The 24,661-nt window shown below is 44.0% G+C and overlaps 1 protein-coding gene and 1 non-coding gene across 2 annotated transcripts; both read right to left on the bottom strand.

The window, feature by feature from the left end:
• Window positions 1–1,359: 1,359 nt before the first annotated feature.
• LOC143012934 (chemokine-like protein TAFA-2) lies at window positions 1,360–24,086 on the bottom strand. Its single transcript, XM_076166275.1, has 4 exons — window positions 23,987–24,086; window positions 3,993–4,142; window positions 1,491–1,629; window positions 1,360–1,375 (listed from the first exon to the last, which is right to left on the bottom strand). Exons 1-4 carry the CDS (start codon window positions 24,084–24,086, stop codon window positions 1,360–1,362), a joined length of 405 nt encoding a protein of 134 aa, XP_076022390.1.
• Window positions 20,959–21,030, bottom strand: trnaw-cca (transfer RNA tryptophan (anticodon CCA)). Its single transcript has one exon. It is a non-coding gene; the product is annotated as a tRNA-Trp (tRNA).
• Window positions 24,087–24,661: the final 575 nt, after the last annotated feature.

The raw sequence follows: 24,661 nt of genomic DNA, 5'->3' as shown, positions 1-24,661 counted from the left end.
AAAGAGCGAAGGATGAGGTTAGAAACAGAAGCTTACAGTGACAAGAGGTGAGTCTCACACACTATCTTCTCCGTGACGGACAGCTCGAGGGGCCCGCCGGGGTCAAATCAGTGAGTGTGTGTGCATGCGTGTGAGAGGCCAACAAGTGCCAACAGGGGCCAAACATGAAGGCACATGCTTTCTGACCTTTTGACCTTCCAGATCTCGGACACTAACAAGCCAAGACTCTAATCGGGAAATATCAACACGTCTGCCGATTGCGCTAAATAATATTCTATAAATTGCGTCATGACATTTGCATCAGTCACTTTAAACAAACTAAAACTGAAAGCAAATTATGACCAAACCACTGTAGTCAATTGTACTCAAAGTTATTATGTGTGTGTGTGTGCTCAACCATAACAGATATAAACATTGTGTAGATGTATTTATTCATATCCATCATATAAGTGGTCATATATTTCTTTAATTATGTGTGATTCACTTTAATCACTGCACAATGAGAAACATTGTTAACAAGAAATGCATTTCCTGGAGAACTATGGGCCTCTCTTTTTCGGATTTTCTCTTTCTCTCGTTCTTTTTTTTGGCCTTTTTGTGATTCTCTGGTGCTTTTGTTCTTCTTTGTTCTTCTTCTTTCTCTTATCCCCCATCCTGAGCCACACCACTAGGTAACAAGCAATTAGGAAGACAGCTCAAATCATGTGAAGCTACTGTTGGTTTATAAACAACAGGTGCACCTATTTTAGCTGTCAGTATGAATGCCTGAATGCCACATGTGGAACAACTGAACTGAAATTTTGATGAGGAAAATCCATTTATTATCAATCGGACTGTAATTTCCTTGTATGTCATAGTCGCCGATACTCCGTTCTGTTGTGTGTTTGTGTTATGTGGGTGTGTTTGTCTCGCGTGTGTGTGTATGGGTGTGTGATAATATATATTCACATCTAAACGGTAAAACAAACTTACTTCAGACTGACTTGACTGATTAGTTAGACACAAGAAGTATCTGGACACACACTGCTGTATAAGCTGCATATTACGTACAAGTCAGAGAATCAATGTCTGCAGAGTGATTCTGTTCGTCCCTCTGAGACCAGATGTGTTCGTCATGAGAAAAGCATCATGTTCTCTCTCTGTGTTTGCGTGTGTGTGTGCATCTGTGTCAGTTTTCATGTTTTAGCAGTGGCTTTGATTTTCTTCCACTTCTGTAGAGAATGTTTTTGATGTTCGGAGCCAAAATATGCAGAGGAAGAAGGATAGAAAGACTGAGAGGAAGAGAGAGAGAGAGAGAGAGAGCGAGGGAGAGGGGGGGTCATGGAGAAGACCGACGTAACAATATGGAGGGGAAGTGGGTCACACGGCGCTGGGTCTGACCACGTGAGATTATGTGGGAGGAGAGGCGGAAGAGATACGTGGATGCAATGGAGGTTGGCGTGTGTGTGTGCGCATGAGACAGAGAGAGAGAGAGAGAGATAGGAGAGTACGACAGCATGCCAACCTTTGTGGTCTTCACTTTGTTGCCTGTGCTGCAGCTCCATCCTGTGAGGTCCGGAAGAACCTTACACTCCTCTCCGTCCATACACGGCTGCATCTGACACCACCACTTCTGGGCTACGATGGAGGCTAGAAACAGAGACGGGTTATTAAGCATAAATGACAAATGTAATGAACAGAAATTAACCATAAAGGAACCAAAAACCTCTTTTTAAAAATAGCTCAGTTTTCAAGGCCGTTACATTTTTTTCTAATGATACAGAATATTATGCATGTGGTTGGTGCATGCTGGAATCGTGTGAGTTTAATTGGCACACAGGGGATCATTTACATATTTAATTCAAATCAGAAAAGAAAAATTAGCTAAAGACAAAACTTCAGGCCAGGAGGTTTGCACGGCAAAAACAGAGGAATATTATAAACTTTGTGCACGTTCCCACAATGTAAAAGAATCGCCAAGATCTCTAAATATCACTAATCACTAGACACGTGATGATAAAACTAGAAATATAAGTCATTCTAATGTGGAATTGTGTTCGCTGTTCGCTGAATAATAAATAATGTGCCTTGGACGGGTCGCTGACGTTAGAAACCAGGGCGTGCGCTTCATATCCTCACGCTTGAACGGAGCACCGCCCTGCAGTCCTCGCATGAACTCCACACCAAGCGACAGACTCTCCAGCCGCCTGCCTGTGTTGTCACCGGGGTGCCACCCTTCATAGCCGCAGGGAGCGCAGGGAATTTTTGCAGACACGGCAACAATAACCAGTGGGGGGGCATTTCTCTGAGTTATGCGGCTACATTTTCCCAGCCAGGAATTGTCAGCGCGACTGCGAAATGAGGCTCATTTATGTGTGAAAGCCCAAATAAACACTGGCTCCATGGAATCATCATTTTATTCAATGTCAACCAAGTGGCTCCAGAAGGATACATTTTAGGCAGATTAGAGTATTTGCTTTCCGGATGCCAATCGGGACTTAGTTTATGTTCACATTACATTGACTAAAATGATCAATATGATGCGAAAACACTGAATTCTTCTTTTATGGAGCATTTCCAACATCTTGCCTCCCAGCTAGGGACCCATTATGTTATGTTATATTAGATTTTGTTCTATTAGCTTTTATTTCCTTGGAAAAGGGAGAGGATGTACCGACAGCTTGCAAGTGAAGTAGGAGTTACAGCATCAGCCGCAAACTTTGTTCAATTTGTGACGGATGCAGGGAGATCACAAAGGTCAGAGGTTATGAGAGGCAACGTTACCAACAGCAGAGTCGGAAAGGTGGAGGAGGAGGATTTGTCAGATTCTGTTCCATGAGTTCTCATTCATGGGCAACACAGGCGTCCTACTTGGCCCGGCGTACGCAAACGTGCTGCCAAGACGGTATTGGCATCTGGGACTTCACCGCCAAATCCTGCTTTATTTCCGTCAACGTACAGCCCTAGTTTGTTTTATTGGAGGGGGTCGTAAAAACAGCAGATCCTGAACGCTCACGTAAGGAAGACAAATGTATGTCGTATAACGCAGTCGGACATGTCACATAAAAGTTCACGGTTAGAGACGTTGTGATATATTTAGGCAAAGCGCTCAGTACTTGTCTCACTGCATCGGGACTTGAGTCATAATATCAGACATCTTTTGATGATGTGGAAGTGAGGGGATGCAGGGAATTGGGGCCAGACTGGGAATGACACTGGGAATTCTTATTTAGAAAGCATTTGACCAACCTCAGTTACTTTACATGCTTTGTGCTTCATATCAGCCCCAGTAAGACGTGACCCAATGCAACAAATGGCCAAACGGATATTGCAGTATGAGCATAAATGTACATGAGAGACTCTGGACAGACTCTGTAGTGTAAGACAAAGGTCGGGACGAAAGCATGACAAAACACAACAGGAGCAGCGAACATATCTGCTCCTGTAGACTCAACTTTTCAATCCAGAATACATCCTGAAGTCACAGAAACAAGATTTGGGCCCATCTACAGGTGCATCTCAATAAATTAGAATATCATAGAAAAGTTTTAATTTATTTTAGTCATTCAATTAAAAAAGGTAAACTCTCATATATTTTAGATTCGTTACCCACAGAGTGGAATATTTTAAGCCTTTATTTGTTTTAATTTTGGTGATTATGGTTTGCAGCTCATGAAAACCCCAAATTCAGTCTCAGAAAATGTGAATATTGTGAAAGTTCAATATTGTAGCCTCACAGTGTCACACTCTAATCAGCTCATTAACTCAAATCACCTGCAAAGGTTTCCTGAGCCTTTAAATCGTCTCTCAGTCTGGTGCAATCAACACAATCATGGGGAAAACTAAGATATTGTAATTTATTGAGATGCACCTGTGAGTTCTTTCTACCTTGGGTAAATATTCCACTTTATCATCAGGGCAAGATTTGATACTATCAGTGTCATATTGTAAACAGTAGACATCAGGAAAAAACCCACAAACTCAAGTGGGCCATGAACACATGTGGGACGTACCATCGACGCATGAGGGCATGGCCCGGGTGGTGCCGGCCACCTGTCCGGGGAAGCAGGAGCACTTGACAGTCTGAGATCTCTCCTCGATCTTGTTCTTGTTGCAGCAGCGATGGGCGGCGATCACCTCGCACGTCCCGGCCTTCACATGCACTATGAGGGCAGAGAGGGATCAAGACATCTGTATATTTTCAAAATCTACATTAACACACAGAGATTTAAAATAACACACTAATGATAGAACTTGAATTAGTCCATATTTGTGTCAGAAGAGACTTATTTGTAGTGCAAAACATCATAACATCGACCAGAAAATTGCCTATTGTACTAATGAAGGGTGATTATAAGTCATGGCTACCACTGTGTACGCACGCGCACACACACACACACACACGCATACACACACACACACACACACACACACACACACACACACACACGCATACACACACACACACACACACACACACGCATACACACACACACACACACACACACACACACACACACACACACACACACACACACACTTCAGTTCAGACAGCCCTGTAGTTAATTAACAACAAGCCCCCACCCCAAGTACAGCTTTCCCTTGAGTCAGATAAGAAAGCAGTAACAAAGAAGTGACTCTACATTTGATGTCAACACATGGGCCTTTCAGTAGCAGCCTTTCATCAAAATCATGGAAATGTCAAGGACAAACAGTGTGGTCACAAACTGTGTGTGTGTGTGTGGGTGGGTGGATGTGTCAGTGTGTGTGCGTGCAGGGTTCTATTGTGTTACCTACCTGTAATATATTCAGAGTAAGGCTGAACACTTGGTTGGTGTTCAGGTATGCGTGAGTGTGTGTGCATGCACATTCTGTTGGTGGTGAAAGCAGAGACCGGTGTGTGTATATGTATGTGTGTTTGTGTGTGCTTTGGCTTTTCACACGGCTGTTGGAAGTTACAGCAATTTCCATTACAAAAGAGTGCATGCTGCACAGCAATGAAAACTAAAGCGGCAAACAATGACTCTGCTCTGTCTAAAGAGTATTTAAAAGTGCGCCGCGCTGAACTGAAAGTCCCAGTGTGAAGGTGTTTAACAGGCTAACAAAGATTTGAAAAGTTATTCATTTGTTCAGATAATGAGAAAAAGACAAAGCAGCGATCCTGCAAAGCCCAGTCCAATTAATATCTCAGCGTAGAGCAGAGGCTCATAGATCGCCCACTGCGTCCTCGCATCATTCATGTGCTGATTTCCCCCTTTTGCTGTCTTCGTGTTGGGACTCCAGCTCAGGACGCATTCAAATACTGAGTTTTTGGTAGGGATATTTATGATCTCAAAGGAAAGATTCAACTTGTATAACAAATGTCCATCTGTAATCATCGGATTTCCGTTCATTTACCTTGCACACTCCATGAGGGTGAGCCATTCCTGCTCCATTAGCATTCCTCTAGTGCCTCGGAGCAAATTGCAAGCTTAATAAATAAAAACACAATATCTACTCTGTGGGTCTGCAAAATGAATAAAAATTGCTGAGGAATGTAACGGTGCCCAGAGGATGAACCCTACTGATTGTGGTGACTCCCCCTTTCCACACAGTTTCCCACATACAACCATTTTGGTAGCAGCTTTCTTCACCAGAAAAATAATGACCAGATAGCCAAGAGAGTTTGGGCGGCTTGTAGTGATCTTCAGAGGATAGACCCGGTCTTCTGCTCCCCTGCACACCAGGTGTTGCATAATATAAGCTGACTACAATGACTTGTACTCTCCAGAGGAAGAGCCGTTTCAAACTTGGTGATTCCAATGCCCTGTTCTGCACCTATAGAACAAACTTGACACTCCGCCTCCATAGCAACAAGGCCCCCAGAATAGCAAAACAGACAGCAGATCGTTTGTTCCGTCCTACGCGTTCATATTGTGGGTGTAGTGAACATTGCGCTCTCTAGGGGTGGCTAATGAGGTTTTTACAGTCGGGTCCTCGTTTTAATCCTCATTCCTCCTGACTTGTCACTCGCCTCTCTCTCTCTCTCTCTCTCTCTCTCTCTCTCTCTCTCTCTCTCTCTCTCTCTCTCTCTCTGTCTCTGTCTCCCTCTCCCTCTCCCTCTCTCTCTCTCTCTCTCTCTCTCTCTCTCTCTCTCTCTCTCTCCGTCTTAATTGACTCCACTTTTTTTCCTCTAATAAACTTGACAGCCCTCTTGGCAGATTCTCGGCTCAGGAAAATCAACACACAGCCAGAGTAAACACCAACCCCCCCCCCCCCCTCCACACACACACACACACGCACACACTCACTCACACACCCTACTGGCTTACACGCTTATGCACACCCCGTATCATTTTTAGGCTCAGCACCTGCAGCGGTAATTGACTCAGCGTTACAGAGAGCGGCGGTGCACTGAGCTGAGGGGGGGAGGGGGAGCAGGAGGGGGGAGGCGGGTGAGGATTTAAACCGGAGGAATGTAAAGCTATGCTGACTTTTGTTTACGCGTATTAACAACAGAGGAAGGTCAAGATATGCCGCGAACACTTTTCAGCTTGTTTTACTTTGAGCGTCTCAGAGATCTCTGACCACACGGAGTTAAGACCATTAAGGCGTCGCAAACCGAACACTAAAGCGCCGCTGACCGGTTGTGTCGGCTATTATCGATGTTTTCCTCCTCGCTCTTTGCTCCTCTTTATGTTTATGGCTTGGCAGCAGGATGATGACAGCAGTAATCATCCTGCTGCCCGGCTTTTTTTACTGTTTAATGTCGAGTGTTTCCAAAGTGCCAGAAATGAGCAGGGAGAATTTCTTTATTGTGGTGTTTACTGCATTCTACATTCACATTTTTTTTTCAAATTCAGCTGTTTCCCAGCTACCAAAGCAAAATTGTTTGTGTTGAATGTTTTCCATAATTGTCTAAAAAAAAACTGTTTTGTTAGATATTATTGCAGACATCATACAAGAAAGGCTCTTGAAGAAGGTATAAGACTCAAACCTCCCTATTTACACAACAGTTTGGTAAATACTAAGCACACACTTTCACCACCAGCATCCTGGATGTATGGAGCTCAGCTTGATCACCGTCTATGATCACATTTTACTGGATGGAATTCTTACAAATGCATTGAAGAAAAAACAATGCAGCACTTAAGAAACACAAACAAGACAGATGGATTTTGGTATTAAACACTCAGAGACACAAAATGAAAACACGGAAAATGTCATTCCCTGCTGCTTTGTGTTCCATTTAGGCCGTCATGTGAAAAATCATATTGACTGTGTAAAGACAATGACTCATTGACTGTTTGTAGTGTTTCATCACTGCCATAAATTCTATTCTGTTTATGGATAAGATACACTTTTGCATACTTATGTGCCCAAATACACAAAAATATCATCAGATGTTGGTGTTTATGAACACACCTATAGCAAACGAGACCTGAGTGGAGTCTGGTCCAAACTAATTGGGTCATGTAGGCTCTGGGGTGGGTGTGTGTGTGTGTGTTTCTCTGATCATTTGGTGTGTCACTGCAGGAGAAATGTAGCTTTTTGTGTGAGTCAGGGCGTGAACTGAAGTGCAGGGAGAAATAGAGGCCATGCACGCTGACATGAGGAACGATCAGTTGGAGGCTAAGCTGCTTGTTGGCTGCCTGTGTGTCATGCTGCTGCCAGGATCAGCGTTCTGCTGTAACTGGGTCTGCTCCAGTCCATCACACGTTGACTCAGTCTAACCTTTGGATTGGTTCTGACTGTTCTGAGTGTCATTGGGTCTGTGTTTTGGAAATGAATCCTGCTGGTTGGGTTCAGGTCAGGTTTCAATTAGATATTAAGTTTACATAAAGACCTGTAAAGACCTCTGACACGCCCATGCCAGGCTGTAAACAATCCTCACCTTCCTCTCACACTGGAGCCTTCTATTCTTGCTTGTTCTCATCCTTCCTCCTCGTCTTCCTCCTCAATTGTCTTCATAGCGCATCCTGCCGCAATTTCAGAAATGAGCCCTCTTTTACCCATTGTCTCTTTGCCGCTGCTGCTTCCCATTTTTCCTCTTCTCGTCCCTTTCCTGTCTTGACTGCTCTTAGCACAGCAAACTCAGCAGGGGGCCAAACCATTATCCTCAATCACAGAGCCTAAATCAAAAAATTTCAACACTTTCAGTAATGATTTCTAACCCCCCCCTTTCCCTCTCTGTCTATGTCTCCCTGTCAGACCAACCCCCCCCCCCCCCCCCACACACACACACACACACCAACCTCCCTCCCCAGATGACAGGAGGACTTGTTATCCCTGCCTCTCTTAACACAGCGGTGGCTGTTAACCCCATTTACTAAGGATGACATGCTGCTGACAGCAGATGGACGCACAAGCATGACTTTGGACTAGCGGGAGTGTGTGTGTGTGTGTGTGTGTGAGTGTGTGTGTGTGTGGCCCCCAGTGGTGCGAGTGACATTTGCAAAAAGCTCCCTGCTGGGCCCATGACAGTCATCTCAATGCTTGGTATGTGTTAGCATTTACAAATACACTGACACACACACACATAGAGCCAGCAGCCATAATAGACAGGCTGTGCGGGGTTTATTTCCTTCATCTCTCTCTTTATCAGCTTTGTCATCACTGACTACATCCTTTGTTATTGATTTTGATCAGACAGTCCTTCCTGATTGGTTTTTATATTGGGGACAGCATCTTCCCAAAAATGATTATCCTGACCCAGTTTGAGAAGAAATTGGTTTCTTTGCTGGGCTCACTGGTTCATTAACGCTTGTGTTTTGTCCGCCCGGGCCGGATGAGACCTCAGAGACACAAAGCGATCTGCTAAATTTCACAGTTATGCTGAGCAGAATTGTGAGCCAGCGAATCCAAATCACCGCCATGAAAGCCTCAGCAACCGTTATGGCAGCGGCGGTTTCATTAGCCTGTACGTGATGAATGAATCACGTAGGGGCGCAAGGATTTGTTGGCAAATTGGAGCTCATGTTGGCTCGCTTCAAACAAGAAACACACATACACACACACAAAAATAAAACCAGACAATCACCCGCAGACACATTGAACGCCATGAGGGGGCGCTGGCACAGCCGACCGCCCCTCATCAGGTCCGATTAATGTTCTGCCACCATGGATGAATTGAAAGAGTCACCAGCTGGATGAATGTCTGCACGGGTTTGTGTTTATGTCTGTGTTTGTTGGCTTCAGTCGGCAATGACGGCTCGTCCATATTACAATATACAGTGATAACAAAGCAGACAGCTTATAGGTATGAAACAAGCTTTTACCTAATACCTGTGGAAATGTATATAACAGTGGGGATCAGCTCGGAAGCCTTGATTATATAAATATGAAATGCTTACGGTGTATTTTGGTCAAATGATATTGATTGTCTCGATGTCTGGAGTTTTAACCTCAGCATTAAATTGTGGCTGGTTTGGGGCTTGAAGCTGTGGTCTGAGTGTGTGTGCTTCACCTATAGTGTGTGAATGTATCAGTGGTTCATTTAAATGCAGTATATAAATCATATATTTAGTAGGTATAAATATTTAATTATCTGCCAAAGTGTCTTCTGTTCACAAAGCGCATGAAATGTAGGAGTTCGGAATTGTTGCAACATTAATTAAGTACAATTTATGTTTCAGAATGTGTTTGTGTGGTCCATCTGTGTGTGCGTGTGTGTGTGTGTGTGTGTGTGTGTGGGCGCGCCTATGCATTTGTGTGTTAATAATTAGATTACATTGGCCTCCGAGATGCCACCAGTCGTTAAGAATCGTAAACACAGACCAAATTAAAATTCTATCTAAGCGCCTGCCAAGGGGATTAGCAAAGAGAGAGAGGAAGGGAGAGAGAGGGAGAGAGAGGGAGGCTCTGCTCTCTCTCTCTCCTCCTCACGCCTCTTTCCATTCCTCACCACGTCTCTGCGTTTTTTTCCGTCGACAACTCAATTCCTTCCCTCTCGTCACGCTGCCGCTGCTTAGCGTTTATTATCAGAAGGTTAAAGGAAAAAGAGGAAGAGATGAAAGAGGAGAAAGAGAAAACAATCATATTGTATTCTTTTGAGAAAACAAGCAGAAGACTTGTTGAAGAGAGAGTGAGAACTTTTTTTTGCTCCTGCTTCCACTCCTTTCACACCGCCGCGAAGATTGAATCCCTTTGTGTGTGTGTATGTGTCTCTAGGCCTGTGTGTGTGTGTGTGCGTACGTCTGTGTGCGTGGGTGTGCATGTGTGTGTGTGTGTGATCAATGGCAGCCCCCCTGAGGAGCCTATACCTCCTCTCACACACACTAATGTCCCTCGCTGTTATTATAACCCCTGAAGAAAAGCAGGAGAGGTTGAGGAGGAGGAGAAGGAGGAGGAGGAAGATAGGCAGAGGGACAGAAGAGAGACCGAATTTTGAGTTGAAACCAACAACAAAAGGAGAAATGCTGTGGGTGTAGAAAGAGAAGATCGTCCCTGTTGCTTTCCTCCCAAAAAGTTATCCAACCATTTCACACACACACACACACACACACACCCACACACACACACACACACACACACACACACACACACACACACACACACACACACGCGTTGGAAAAACAGCAGCCTCGTCTTATCGGTTACTCATAACCTGACTTTGTTTCTGACAGCGCCTCCCTTTGGCTCTGTCGCACAACTGCATCAATCCAGTTGCTTGTTCGCTGAGGATACGGGAAGCAAAGTTCAATTGTAACACACACACACACACACACAGAGGCCCCCTGGATCTGGACACCTCGCCCTCCTCGCTGTGCCAACTATCGTACCGGATATTAGTTCGGTGACAGCAGAAGATTTGTACTAATTTCAGCTCCAGGCGAGATATTAGGGCGAGAAATTGGGTAATAAATTGTGAATATGCTCAGATGTATTAACACAGCATTACCCTGTGTGTGGGTGTGGGTGTGTTTGGACGTGACCCTTGTGATTTAAAGCTCCTGTTAATTGTTAACAGACTTTTTTGGGGTTCTCTCTCTCTCTCCCTCTCTCTCTCTCTCTCTCTCTCTCTCTCTCTCTCTCTCTCCCATTCATTCTGTTATTTGGACGAGGCAGTATAGAGCCAGAAACACAATGATCGTGTTCATCCTCCCCCCTCCAGCCTTCTCTTTGTCAGTCAGAGGAGAGTAGATCTATAGCACAGCAGCCATGTTGATGAGGGTTTCATTCTGTCTGAATACGCTACCTGTCAGCCGAATAAGGACGGACACTCGTAAACGCCAACCGTCCGCATATTTCACTTTAACAGGTTGCCATGTGTGAGCCTGGGCTCATACGTGACAGCATGTGAGAGCAGTCATGTGTGTGTGCGTGCGTGTGAGAGTTATGGTTGTTGTTTATGTCACTGTGTTGTAAAGGTGTCGTTTCACCAGATCTAGATAAATGGCTCCTATCACCCTGTTTACTCTCTCTGTGTTACACCGCACGCCACCACTCAAGGCCCACACCCACACCGCCGCCGCCTCCGCCTGAAAACCTTCCAACTCCGCCATCACGGCTTTCAGAGCAGATGGAGCGCGTCTGTGGGAAACCATCGCTCAGTTACAAATCGAGACTATTCTGCCCTGTCAAGTTGTAAATCACCAGAACTGACATTTTCCGTAATCCACGTATTTGAGACGTAAAGTTGTACTATTTTATTTACTGTGAGCAGCTGGAGGTCTTCAGCCTGTACTGGTTTGGTCAAAGACACACATTTACAACAACAACCAGGTCAAATCAGTGTTTCCACTCCTGATGTGTCTCTGAAGCATTACTGCCTGTCAAGTTTGGACTTTAAGGAGTTAAATGCTTTGGAAGAAAGGGGGGAAGCTCTGGAAACGTTCCCGAATCGTACAGTATATACAGTCGGTCTTATCTGCACAGTGTTAGCCACGATTAACCTGGAATCACACAGAATCGAAGCATTGATCGCAACTAAACTGCTACCATGATAGAGTGAAGAGTGTAAACGATGCGTGTGTGTATGATCGCTGTGCACACTGAGCACATCTGCAGACTCCAGCGATTAAAGAACTCATCTCTGCATACGCAACGTCGTCATCAAACGTTGATTTATTAGCCACGAGCATTGACAGGCGATCTGACGTTCTCTGTGATTGGTGCATTGAGCCCGTGTCTCCTCAAAGCCCGCGCAGCCGCTATCGCACCGTCAGCACTTTCAACCCTAACTGCATTCATCAGGACAGATCATTACTTCCTCTGCTCGCTTCCTCTCTCTCTCTCTCTCTCTCTCTCTCTCTCCTCTCATCCCTTTCCACCAAATGAAAGGGGAACCCCAGCGTGTCTGAGGTTGGCTGGCGGCAGAGCCAGAGGTGGAAAAATGAGAAGAGAGCGAGGATGAAGGCGAGGAGAATGAATGAGAGAAGGGGGAAAAAAGGAGGGATGAGGAGGAGGAGGAGGAGTTTTTTTGGAGCAATGATTAGTCTCTGCCGAAGCTGAGGAGGAAGAACCCAACTGGGCCATTATTACACAGCAGTTTAAATGTGACGCTCCGAGCCTGCATGCTGCCACTTTACAATCACACAAAGTCCAAACAAGCACACACTGTGCACACCGCGACGCTATGTGTGCGTGTGAGCATTGTTTTTACCGCCGCCAAGAAGAAGGTTGTGTTTTCATTCATGTGTGTGTCAGCCGGAGCGACACTTTGGCCTGCTGCTGGATCAGTTAAGAACATAATACTGAGGAGGTGTTGATGTATAAATGAGGCGCCGCTCTCACCAACGCCTCGCTATTTGTTAACCAATACCAATCCCGTCCTTCATTCTCATCAGCCAGTCCCAAGGAATTGTTTGCAAAGCTTAATCAGACGACTGTTGTGTATTGCAAAATGTTTTATTCATACTGTTTCAGTCGGTTGGCCTGGTTACAGTTATGAGGAGGACAGGACGATGTTCAAAATCAACACAGTTTGCCAGTATTTGGCTGTAATCATGGTCACAGTGTGCCTTTTAATGATCAGCTTCCTGTTTTGTAAGGGCGCCCATTAATTTTATCGACCTTGAAAGGAGGCCGGCCGGCGCTGGCTAGCCTCCTTTATATCCGTCCCTTTGTCTCATTTTGGAAACCCTATGAAGGAAGTGGCGCTGAAGTTTGTTGCAGCACAGCAAATGTTCTGCATTTGCTCCAAGCGACTCGTTTAATTCACTTCAGGCTCACCGGGGGAAACGGTTCGATAACTCACTACAGCGGTTGAGTTTTATTGTATGAAAGAAGAAACACTATTTATTTGATGAAATTTGTTCGTTTTTTTTTTTTTTTTTACACATTTCTCTAGTTTTCCACTGAACAAATTTCAACTCAGTTACATATAATCTGCAAATATTGCTTCAGTGGCTCCAAGGGAAGCAGCGGGCGACGGCGTGTTCAGGTTTGTCTCGCCTATAAGTGTGTTCGTCTCCCCGGTAACATTGTATTTACTCGCGAAACACAAGTTCGATGCAGGCAGGGATACTAAGGTATTGGTTATCAAGCAAAATATTCAAAAACATAGAATACTGACAGTTACGGTCAGAGCAAGTTCATTCTTAACTAAGCAAACAAGAGTCTGTCATTTAATTTCCGTAGGAGCTCAGTTTGTCCCTTTAAAGCAGGAAGAGGAAGCTTCTTATTTTAATTATCATGCAGACATTTTTTTGAGTAATTAGGTTACTCTGCACTTTACATGCCCTGGTAATTAGATTTTTGGATGTGGTGTTGCTGAGTGGAGACGTAGAGGGCAACACGGCCTCCCAGGGTTTATTCTCCAGAATGGAGGCGTGCAGCGGGTTTGGTAGAATCAGTTGCAGGAATGTAAACAAAGAGGTTATCTATAGAGAAGAGAACCATGCAGTGGACTAGACTGACAAGACTGTGCATGCTGTGCACAGTCTTGGGTCGGTATGTCGACCTCCAAGAGATTCTATACATGAGTCACGTCAGATTCATTGAGCGTCTTGTTGTGAAGCCTTCATGTTCAGGCTGAAGTGCGGCCGTTTCTACCTCATAACACTGAAATTAAAAGGGAATTTCTATTAATCTAAACCTCGAATAAGCAGAGTGATTGGAGCTTTAATGCAGCCTGTGGAGTATTTACACTGGTTTCCTGCTAGGATTAGTTATGTGAGAGGATTAGTGAAGCTGCATTACTGCTGTTTTACTTGACTTACAACAGCAAAAGGCTAAACATAAAAGCGTCCTTAAGCATATTTAGGAAAGATGAGAGGCCAGCGAGACCAACGCCACGTCTGTGCCCACTCACACACACACACACACACACACACACACACACACACATGCTCTCGCACACTAACCTATCTGGTGTTAATCTATAATCTAGTAATCTGGTGGAAGCATATGCTGTGCGTGGAAACGCTGATTCATATTAGTGAGGAGAGCGACGGCGCTGAGAGATGCAGCATATGCACACAGCGGCACAACCAACCGAGTGGGAAACTCACCGACAGGAGAGGATTTAATACAAAGAGACAGAGGGAGAGAGAGAGAGAGAAAGAGAGAGATGTGCAGAGGCAGCACATTATCTCTCTCTCCCTCTGTCTCTCTCTCTCCCAGCCTTTCTTTGCATCAGCATTGATCACAGTATATCAGGAAAGTAAAGAGCACCCCATCCATCAGTGCAGGGCTGTGGAGCTGCTGCTGCTGCTGCTGAGAATATTAAAGCTTCTCTCTTCAGGATACATACGCACACACACACACACACACACACAATCATACAAAGACTGTTTACTACATTAACATGAGAATTAAACCCACAGAATAGACGGGACTAATCCAGTAAAATAAATAAGCCTTAATTTTTCTGTTTGGTGGTGTTTGCACAGTAACTGAGCTGCTGCTTAGACACAAACAGGCGATTACAATCGCCGCTTTGAATTTTGGAATCTTTAGCAATCTGGCATTTTTATTGCGATTTTGTGCCTTAAATGATGGATTTGTTGATCCAAAAATAGTCGATAATGAAAATAAGCATTTGTTGTTGTTGTTTGTTGTTGCTACTCCATAAAAATACATTTATATTTACTCATTCGATTGTTTTCTATGATCTCTGTATTAAAGAAGTGGAAACACTTCTGAAGTTTCCCTCCCAGTGGATTATTCTCCAAACATAAAAGTCTGAGTTGTTGTATGGCCGCATGTTTCCTGCCCACACACGTGAAACTCCATTCATTATTCACATATCGCTTCAAGCATGCCAGCTCTACAGGGAGAACTCCGTGCTCGGCAATGAGGCTGCCCTGCTTAGGATCCAGCCTCACAGAAGCCGGGACGGTCTCTCAAAAGACAGAATTAGAAAGGCAGTAGGTAACAAATGTGCTTGTTGGGCTATGATGCACAGTAGAGTATAATAAAGCCCCAATCTGTCCAAAACATCCTGGGATACAAATGTCCACATGGCTGGGAAAAAGGAAAGACTTGGATGGATTTTCACAGTGCCTTGAAAACCGGCCTGAGATATCAAAATGGTTCAAAAGGTAACATCCAGCACGTTTCTTCTCCTTCCAAACATCTGGTCATTTGTGCCTCCTCCCAAGACCGTATCAGGAGCTGCACACACAGGGGGGGAAGGAGACGGGGGGAAAATGGACCCAGAAGAGGAGCAAAATGCTTTGATGTGCTCAGAGCGACTCCTGTGTTAGATTTGGTATTTTCTCATTTTTTACGAATGAATCCAAATCATGAAAAATAGAACCGTACGTGTAATATATACCAACACAATATCCTGTTTTATATGTAGAGTATAGAAGTAATCAACAGTCTCAGTCTTCCAAAAATAGAAATGAAATAATTTGCAGTGCATAAAAAATAAATATAAGAAACAAAAAAACTGTAAAAATGTCTCTGTCTCCGTTCTGGCCGAGTGCCCTGGCAGTGTTTACTCCCCGTACATGCATACTGTGGGCTAGAGCCAGAGCTTAACAACCAGGGAGATCTCTGCTATTTTAATTCATTCAATGATTAAAGCCTCTACATCAAAGCGGTTGTTAGAAAGCACTGGAATATGATTTTAAAAAAAGCTGACAAAAAGGCCAAATGATGACAGTATAAAGCATAGGTAGATAAATCATATGGCTCATTTACATTAGGCTCTCTGATGCTGCATTCGAGTGTTTCTCGGAGGAAAACAACCCAAACATTGAAAGAGTAAATTCACCAGAGCAGCAGATCCTAATACTGCTTTACTTATTTTCACAATGCTTTGGGCATTGAGAACAAGAACAGAAACACTCTAGGTCTTTTTTTCAGGTTTATTTTCAGTCTCGTAGCATCAACAATCCCGAGTGTATGACTTGTAACGACGACTTTGGTGGCCGTTCAAGTGCAGATAGACCTATCAACATTGGATTGATACTAGAACTGATAGTATTCACACAGTAGAAACATCTTGCAGGGCTAATGATATACAAGTATCTGTGGCAGTGAGACAGAAAGCTGACTCCAATTGATTTTGCAGTTAGTTAACAGCTGCAAGTGTTTTGAAACGTTAACTGTTGGGCTTGTGTTGACATTGTTGTGAGAGAGGTTTGATTCAGCACTGTGGTCATTTCTTAGGCTCCTTCTGCTGCTGCTGCTGCTGCTGCTGCTGGTGTTTTATTGAACCGTATCGCATTGAAAAGTGTTTCTAGAGATGTGTTGTCCTCCCCCCCATTAGGAATAAATTGAGATAAGTAATCTCAATTTATGATTAAATTACAGTCCAATATTCCTTCACACAGGGCTGGTTTATAGAGATTGGAATCAAACCTTTTGTTTGTGTTTCATTTGGTGCCGTTGAAAGTCCAATTAGGTGGGTTGGACCACCGGTAATTTGCGCTCTGTTGCTCGTAACGTCCTTGTGCTTCCTGGTAAATTTAAGACTACAATATTGCTGAAGTACACTGTTGTTGCTCTTAGGGGTGCACTGAACCAACAACCTTCAAGTCCCAAAGTAGGAGTCATCCGTGACTGCAATAAAAGGAAACAATTGTATATTGGTTATACATATTTCAGAGCTTCTCCCCTCGTTTGCAAAGAGCTTACTTGAAAGGTCGCCTTCCGTCTCAATGTGACTTTCATGTATAATAAAGCCCAAAGAGTTGCAGACATGGGATTGAAAATTCAAATGGGTGTATTTGCAAGACTGTGGCACCATGAATACCAAAGGAGAGCATTGTACAAACACGTTAGAACAAAACTGCTGCGCCACCCACCAGGCAAATACCTCTGGAGGACAAATTGGAAATTGAATCATAAACTATAAAGAGCCAAGGTTGAGTTCAGCAGTGGAAGAAAAGAGAGACTAGATGGAGGTGGAGACGGGAAGAGAAAGAAAGACTACATTAAATAAAAGTTCAGCCTTTCTCTCCCAACCCTGCAGAAATACATGCTGTGCTACCTGATTGAAATTTCCTAGTTTAATTGCTGTGAAATAAAGTAGAAGTCAGAGAGAGAGAGTAGGAGAGGGAGAACAGGAGAGAGGGCAAAGGAGAGGATGGGAGTGATGGTAAGATGGAGGAGTGGAGGGGAAGCATGGAAACTCTAAGGCAAACAGATGCATGAACTGTAGAATAGTATAGAATCGTATGCTATTTATTTGATACTGTATCTTCTGGTAGCTCTCATGCTGAACCCAGTTACAACCTGTTAATCCACAGTATTGTTGTTCAACTCTGAGCTCTGCATTGTGGCTTAACCGAAGGCAGGCGGTCAATAGGGGCTTTAGTTTTGCTACGGAGACCGCACAGCTGTACCAGCCGGGTTGAGCCGAGGAGCTAACAGGCAACGATTAGCACTAATGAAAGCAATGAGAGTGGGCCAATGAGGTAATCTTACTGTCCAGCCAGAGGAAACTCTTCATTTACCACAATTAGTGCTCGAAGCGTAATCAGATAGCGACCACAGCAACCACAGTGTCGACGTCAACACCAGGGCAGCGTTTCTGTCCACAGCGTCAGAGTTCATTCAGCTTTTGTTTTTGGTATATTATGGAGATTTGTCCCAGCCGTCCTCTTAAGCAGATAAAAACCCGGGTCAGCTCCTGTCGTCTCCAAATGTTTATAATCAGTTTGTGTTGTCAAGCGTGTGAGGTTTACAGTCTGAAAATAATTTGAAATGCCAGTCCAATAAAATTCCACGTACATTTATGCTGAGAACATTGGTCTGCAAAAACATTGAATTCTAAAAACGCTATCCACTTACAGCAAATCCTTATCTGAAGGCCACCACTGTAAAACACAGAATACCCTAGTCAGAGAAATGCAGTCAGCCCCAACGAGAGGGGGATATGAGGTGAAATGTCTGGCAGCTGCATTATATGACATGGAATCTATTCAGTGATTAAAAACTAAAGACTTGAAACAGTTTTTAGGAATATTTTCACATTTTAAAACAAAAACAGGACAAGCGCTGTATGCGTCTCATCACCTACCTTTAACTGCGGGACATGACCTGGTTTTGCTAGGATTTAACTTGGGGAGGGGGGCGGGTGGGGGGGGTCCCTCGATATTCAGTCTTTCTCATCTGTTAGACTGGAAATGTCAGACGTTTAGTTTGACGTTCGACAGGAAGATATAGTTGAGTGTCGTCAAGGTGGCAGTGAAAGTAAAAAGGTCAAAGCAAAATAAGCACCATGTATGAACCCTGGGGGACTCCACAAGTTACACAGTTCAGTTACAAGGGCCTCAATGTAAAAATGATCAATCAGCTCTTTGGGGATCAATGTACATTTTCAAATATTAGAAATACAACTTTTGTATTTGTAATCCATAAGAAACTCTTGGAACTACTGTGAAACAAAACGCAGAGAGGACACATAACCAGGTATAAACACAGCAGTTGGCCGGTCCTTAATAACCCAATAACAACCTCGCAGTGTGCTTTCTTTATCCGCTCCGTGGTTTGTCTGATACAGGCCACGAATCAAGCTGCCACCTAGCAAAATGCATCTCTCCGTCTGCTTGCACCCCTCTGCTTTCATAGATATTCATTTTCCTCACTTGGTGGGAGAATAACAGACAATAAACACACTTCCCCTCGGTAGAAAAAGCCATTTTAGCTGGTTTGTGATCTCTGCTTTCAATATTTCAGCAAGTCTGGCAGTCTGGCTGACAAACCTTAAAAACAAAAAGAAATTCTCATCTCCATATGCCCTGAAAGTGTGAAGGCATCAGGTCTGAGTCTGTATAAACATGGAGGATTATCCTGTGATGGACCACAAAAGGCCCAGAGAGCCTGTAGGCACTTATCAAATACATTCCCGGGCACCTTAATAACTGTAAATACATCACGGCTGAAGCAACACATGCACTACCAAGGACACGCTGATTGGCAAAGGTGAAGGAATGCAAATGTATTTCCTTGGAGTTTGTCAACAAACAGCGATTGAAGTGGAGAAAGAGAGAGGGAGGGAGAGAGAGAGAGGAAAAAAGAGAAGTTGAGAGGGAGAGCCAGGAGCTATATACTGTAAAATCCATAATGATGAGCAAATGGACAGATTACCATGAACACGTGGTTGCTATAATGCGCATGATGTCTACAGGAGAACGACGGCAATCTGCTGTGTGATTTTGCTTCAATATGGCAGAAGAACGACTTTCTTTACCTGTGCTACTTTGTTCTCCTTCTTGTCTGAATAGCTCCATGGTCTGAAAGCCATTTTGAGTAGCACAGAAATAAAGTCAAAGTTATTATTATGTAAATGTACCTCTAAGTATTCATTGAATCACGCTTCTGCTGTGGCATGGACCTCTCTTGTACTCTTTTGTATACACATTCCGTGCAGTAGTGTGTACAGCCATTGCTTATCTTTGATATGATAACACATTTAACCCCGTAATCCACTTTTTATAAACTGCCTCTGCTAATGTTTGTACACTAACATACGGTAAATGAAGTTAATTATCATGCGGTGTCGCCATTAAGGTTGTGACGGCGGCTGATAGCATCGCAAATGAAGTGAGTCATGATTTGATTATTGAGTTCATTAATTAGGCCTCTTTGTCACAACAGTCAACTTGTAAATCTGTATTTTTACACCCACATACACACACACACACACACACACACACACACACAGACACAGACACACACACACACACACAGTCTCTTTACCTATAAATGAGTTTGTAATATTTGTAATTTTCGGCTTTAATTTTTTACAAGCCATATGGAGCTTTGTGTGTGTGTTTGTGTGGATATGTGTGTGTGTGTGTGGACCAGGCGTGGAGTGCTGCTTTACTGTGCAGCCCCTAAGGAGGGCAGACAGCCTGTCTCCACACATCACATTAGAGAGCTTCTTTGAGTGTGCATGTATGAAGAATTGTGTGTGTGTGTGTGTGTGTGTGTACACATGTCTCGTGTGTCTTCCCATGTGCTTTCACTGCGTGCCAGACTGAATGCATATGCAATCATCCCTCTAAGCTTCGTGCAAGAGCAGATTTGCACGTGAATCTCACAGCATCCCTGCATATCTCTGCTTTGGTGGCGGCCTGAACGCCTCTCCGAGCAGGTTAAGTTCTCTCTCTGCTCTAATCAGTGGCGATGTGTTGAGATTGCGGCCCGTGGGTTTAAGAATCAATGACTCGACAGCGTGTGGTGAAGTGATCCGCGTCACAGCTGCTTTATTTCCGTGTCTCCGAGATGATCGACAAAGCTGCTCAGGCGTTTAAACCCACGCCCCAACATTTGCGCAGAACCAAAGGTCTCTTCATTGCAAGAGATCTGACAAACCACCAGCGTCTGCTACCAGGGAAGCCATTTCACAGCCCAACTAGGTCACTGACATTGTTTTGTTATTGTAAGTTGGAGCATTTTTGCTGTTCACTTGACTCTGACCTATTTCTTCCACGCTGCAGAGATAGAGGTTGTAGAAACCAAACCATCTTGTGGATTCACAAATAGAACCGGGTGATGTTCTAATGTCTGTGTGCTTTCCTTACTACTTTTCCTCCCTTCTACTCATTTGACGCTTGTATCCGAATCGACAGACGTGAGATTTAAAGAAAAGTAGCTTGACCTCGACGTGATTTGAACACGCAACCTTCTGATCTGGAGTCAGACGCGCTACCGTTGCGCCACAAGGTCCGTTACAGGTTGGACCTCGACCACATTTACTCAGCGAGGCTTTGTCACATCCCCTGGCATCACACACACACACACACTGCTTTATATACACACTTTCTCAATTTTACTCAACTCCAGCAGTGAAATGATGTGAGATTCCACAAAAATACAATCAGTTCAATGTAAAGTATCAAAGGAAAAACTCTTTCTAATACAATAATGAACTTATTAGTGTCTAACTCAACAACAAACCAGTTTAAATGGATCCAGTTTGAAAAGGTCACTTGAGTAGAGGACTTAAGGTTTCATTGTCTGTCTGGAAAAGTGTCCCTGAGTGTGTGAGAGCTACGTGTTCCTACTTGTTCCTCCATTTTGGCCACATTTCAGCGCCCATGACTTTGATATATTGAAGCGTATGAATAAGAGAAAACAAGATGTATTTTTTAACAGATAAAGATCTGCTGACGGTCCACACACACACACACACACACACACACACACACACACACACACACACACACACACACACACACACACACACACACACCCAGCCTCTTCTCCTGGCAGGTTTCCCTCTCAGTTCGCCACAACCATCTGTCCGGTCAGCACATCCCCGTAAAGGACACAAACACACACTTGACACTGTGTTTTGTTTATTTAACACTGTAGGGATAAGTTATAGCATAAAGGGAGGAAGAGGACGAGCGAGCTGTAAACACACTGGGGCACCATTTTCAGGAGCGCTAAATTGAATGAGTTCAGTCGCCGTCTTACCCGAGTGGCTCTGCAATCAAATTCACTTTACATCCCAGCGTGAATAGATGTGTGTGTGTGTGTGTGTGTGTGAGAGAGAGAGAGAGAGTGTATAGCATGTGTGTGCATCAACCTTGGGCTGACCTAAGGGATTGTATTCAGCAATTATCTGATTACCCGTCTGCCCCGCCTCCCCCCCGCTCAAACTACCTGCAACTGGATAACACTGCAACTCCCCGATTACAAGTTACTCCACAATCAATCAGCCGCTAACAGGCGACACACACTCACATGTGCATCTAAATTAATACTCTCATTGTCATCGTTAGTGTTTCAGAGCTCAGAGTGACACAATCAGCACTCACACACTCTCATCATGGGGAACTTTTTTTCTGTTTTGACTTTCTGTTCTTGTGTCCCAGTGTTCATAGCTCTCTCTCTTCCTCTCTCTCACCCTGTCTCTCTCTCTCTTCCTCTCTCGCCCATTCCTCTCTCCCTCTTCCCCTCTCTCTCTCTCTCTTTCTCCATACATCTATACACCATCCTTTCTCCTCGCCTCATCAAATCATAAAAAAAGAAGCAGATGACGGCTGACAGCCAGACACCAGCTGAGAGTCGATCTCTCACAGTTTGGAGGGACTCAAAACTCCTATAAGAACGCGCAGATTTACTACACACACACACACACACACACACACTTGTACAATAACACAAGGCAGCTCTTATTATCACGCCTGTGTGTCTGTGAGCATGTTCACACTTGGTCTGATTAGATCCCAGTGCCATCTGGTGGGTTTGGTGAAGTGTTAAACCTGTTCACGTCCAATCAGCGCTGATGTGAGTCTGCACTGAATCTGTCATGTCTGTGTGTGCGTTTGTGTGTGTGTGTGTGTGTGTGTGCGTGCGCGTGTCTTTATCGTTCATTCACTCTCTGCTGATGAAGTAAAAACATCTATACTCTTTAGTAAAGTAGAAATAAACCCAATCAAACCGCTATCGAACCCAAACAACAATCTCCTCCTTCCTGTTCTTGTTAATACAAATGTCACCTTCTCTTTCTTCTTTCCTTTATTTCAATGTGAAATAATGAAAACCTCTGCCTTCTCATCTGCACTCTACGCCCCCTACTGGCCTGGAGTGGAATCAAAAAAGATTTTCGCCAACATTGTTTTCTTTTCTACCAAACAAATTTATGCCAAATTTCACCTGGATTTCACTTTCTTTAGTTTAGTTTTTTGTTTGTTTTTTGTAGTGAAGTCGTCTGCCTGTGTCCTCTTTTTCTGGTGAGCTCAAAAAGGCTGCAAAGTAAGAACATAAAGCAAGAAATGGGAAAAAGTGCCCGTCTGAGCTGAACATGCTTGTTTTATGATTCTATTTCCACCTGCAATTTTGGCATTATTGAGCTTTTCATCCCCTTTTACGATTTGTGTTAAGATTAAAAGAAAAAGTTAAAGAACCAAACAATCCCTTAATTCAAACCTCCATTACAAACATTGAAACCTTCAAACTGAATTTATTGCACGGCTGTTGCATGTGCTCACATTACACGGCTCAGGTGTAAGCACGTGACCGAGGCGACAGGAGCTCCAAACCCGCATTCATATGCAGGCTGCAGGTACGGCGTGGTTTCTATTAAAGCCTCTCACCCCGAGCGAGGTAATTTTCAGCGTCACACATAGGCGATCGGTGCGGAGCCGAGAAGTGAGGATCCTTGACTTTCACATGAGAAATGAACTGGCAAATGGCGAGGGGCCTCTGGGCTCAATCACGCCGGTGAGTCAGCCGCTCGGCTCACCGGGGCCGGCCGGAGCTCGGTAATCCACACGTCTCAGCGCTCACTGTCTGCTCTCGGCAGCCTGCAGGCTCCACCCTGATGGGACTGCAGAGATGTGAAAGCCCCTCAACTGAGAGAACTCTGTCTTTTTTTTCTTCTTTCTTTTGTTGGATTACTCTTTTCTTATTCCTTTATTAAAGAACTTTCCGTGTGTTCCACCTGCCAGCCGGCGTCGGCGGGCTCATATTTCATTGTGAGTGCGACCTCTGCTTTCCCCGCGATAACAGAGGCCACTTTAACTTTACAACACGTGGAAAGAAAGTGGATACAGTGTTAATCTAGCGTAGAGGTAATGTGGTTGAGGCTGTATGCAGGTTGCACACACACTCACACACACATACTCACAGACACACACATACAAATGGGACCGAAACACATACATGTACCTACCCGTGTGGCTCCTGTGTGCTTGTGTGAGGGAGGCCAGACACAGGGACAGCAGCAGACTCCACACACCGACTCCACAAATGCAAGGACCTCGTTCCCGCATTCTGCCAAAGCAAAAGACAGAAACACACGTTAGAGAAAAGGTAGACACACAAACGTGTTCGTCAGCGTGTGTTTTATCAGCATAAGGTCTGGCTGGTAAAAGTGAATATTCAGCCACACGGGATCACTTTGTGTGTGCGTGTGTGTGTGTGTGTGTGTGTGTGTGTGTGTGTGTGTGTGTGTGTGTACAGCTCAATTTGTGTAACTTTGTCTCTATTCAGCAGCTGTACTTTTTATTTTTACTATTTCATAATTGTAATGTCTTTGGTCTGATGGTTCTTATTACCAAAACAGTCACTTTATTTTGTTAAAGACTAACTAAAACACTAAAAATACATAAAACATGTATTTATTTGTTTATTGTATTAGTTATTTTAAGGAAAAATGCTCCAAGTATTGACTTATTAAAACAAATTCAGTCATTTTAGTGTAAGAAAGAAACTAATAAAAGTGTTTTCCGATGTATATTTCATGAGCCAAACTCTGGGAAGTAAAGGGGAATATTCAGCCGTTTTAAAAGCGCACACACACACACACACACGCACACACACACACTCACATTATGCATAAACCATG

Source organism: Genypterus blacodes, unplaced genomic scaffold, assembly GCF_046128005.1.
Source record: "Genypterus blacodes isolate CSIRO-AG114 ecotype Tasmania unplaced genomic scaffold, CSIRO-AGI_Gbla_v1 ptg000156l_1, whole genome shotgun sequence".
Classification (NCBI taxonomy): domain Eukaryota; kingdom Metazoa; phylum Chordata; class Actinopteri; order Ophidiiformes; family Ophidiidae; genus Genypterus; species Genypterus blacodes.
The sequence above is the reverse complement of the archived record's forward strand: the minus strand, read 5'-3'. Positions and strand labels throughout refer to the sequence as shown.

What these genes read in the sequence shown, in the direction of transcription:
- LOC143012934 (XM_076166275.1), bottom strand. Translation starts at nt 24,086, where the DNA reads ATGCGGGAACGAGGTCCTTGCATTTGTGGAGTCGGTGTGTGGAGTCTG. An exon ending in AGCACACAGGAGCCACACGG is followed by an intron (nt 4,143 to 23,986) that starts GTAGGTACATGT and finishes CTGCCCTCATAG; the next exon opens with TGCATGTGAAGGCCGGGACG. An exon ending in CATGCCCTCATGCGTCGATG is followed by an intron (nt 1,630 to 3,992) that starts GTACGTCCCACA and finishes CTCTGTTTCTAG; the next exon opens with CCTCCATCGTAGCCCAGAAG.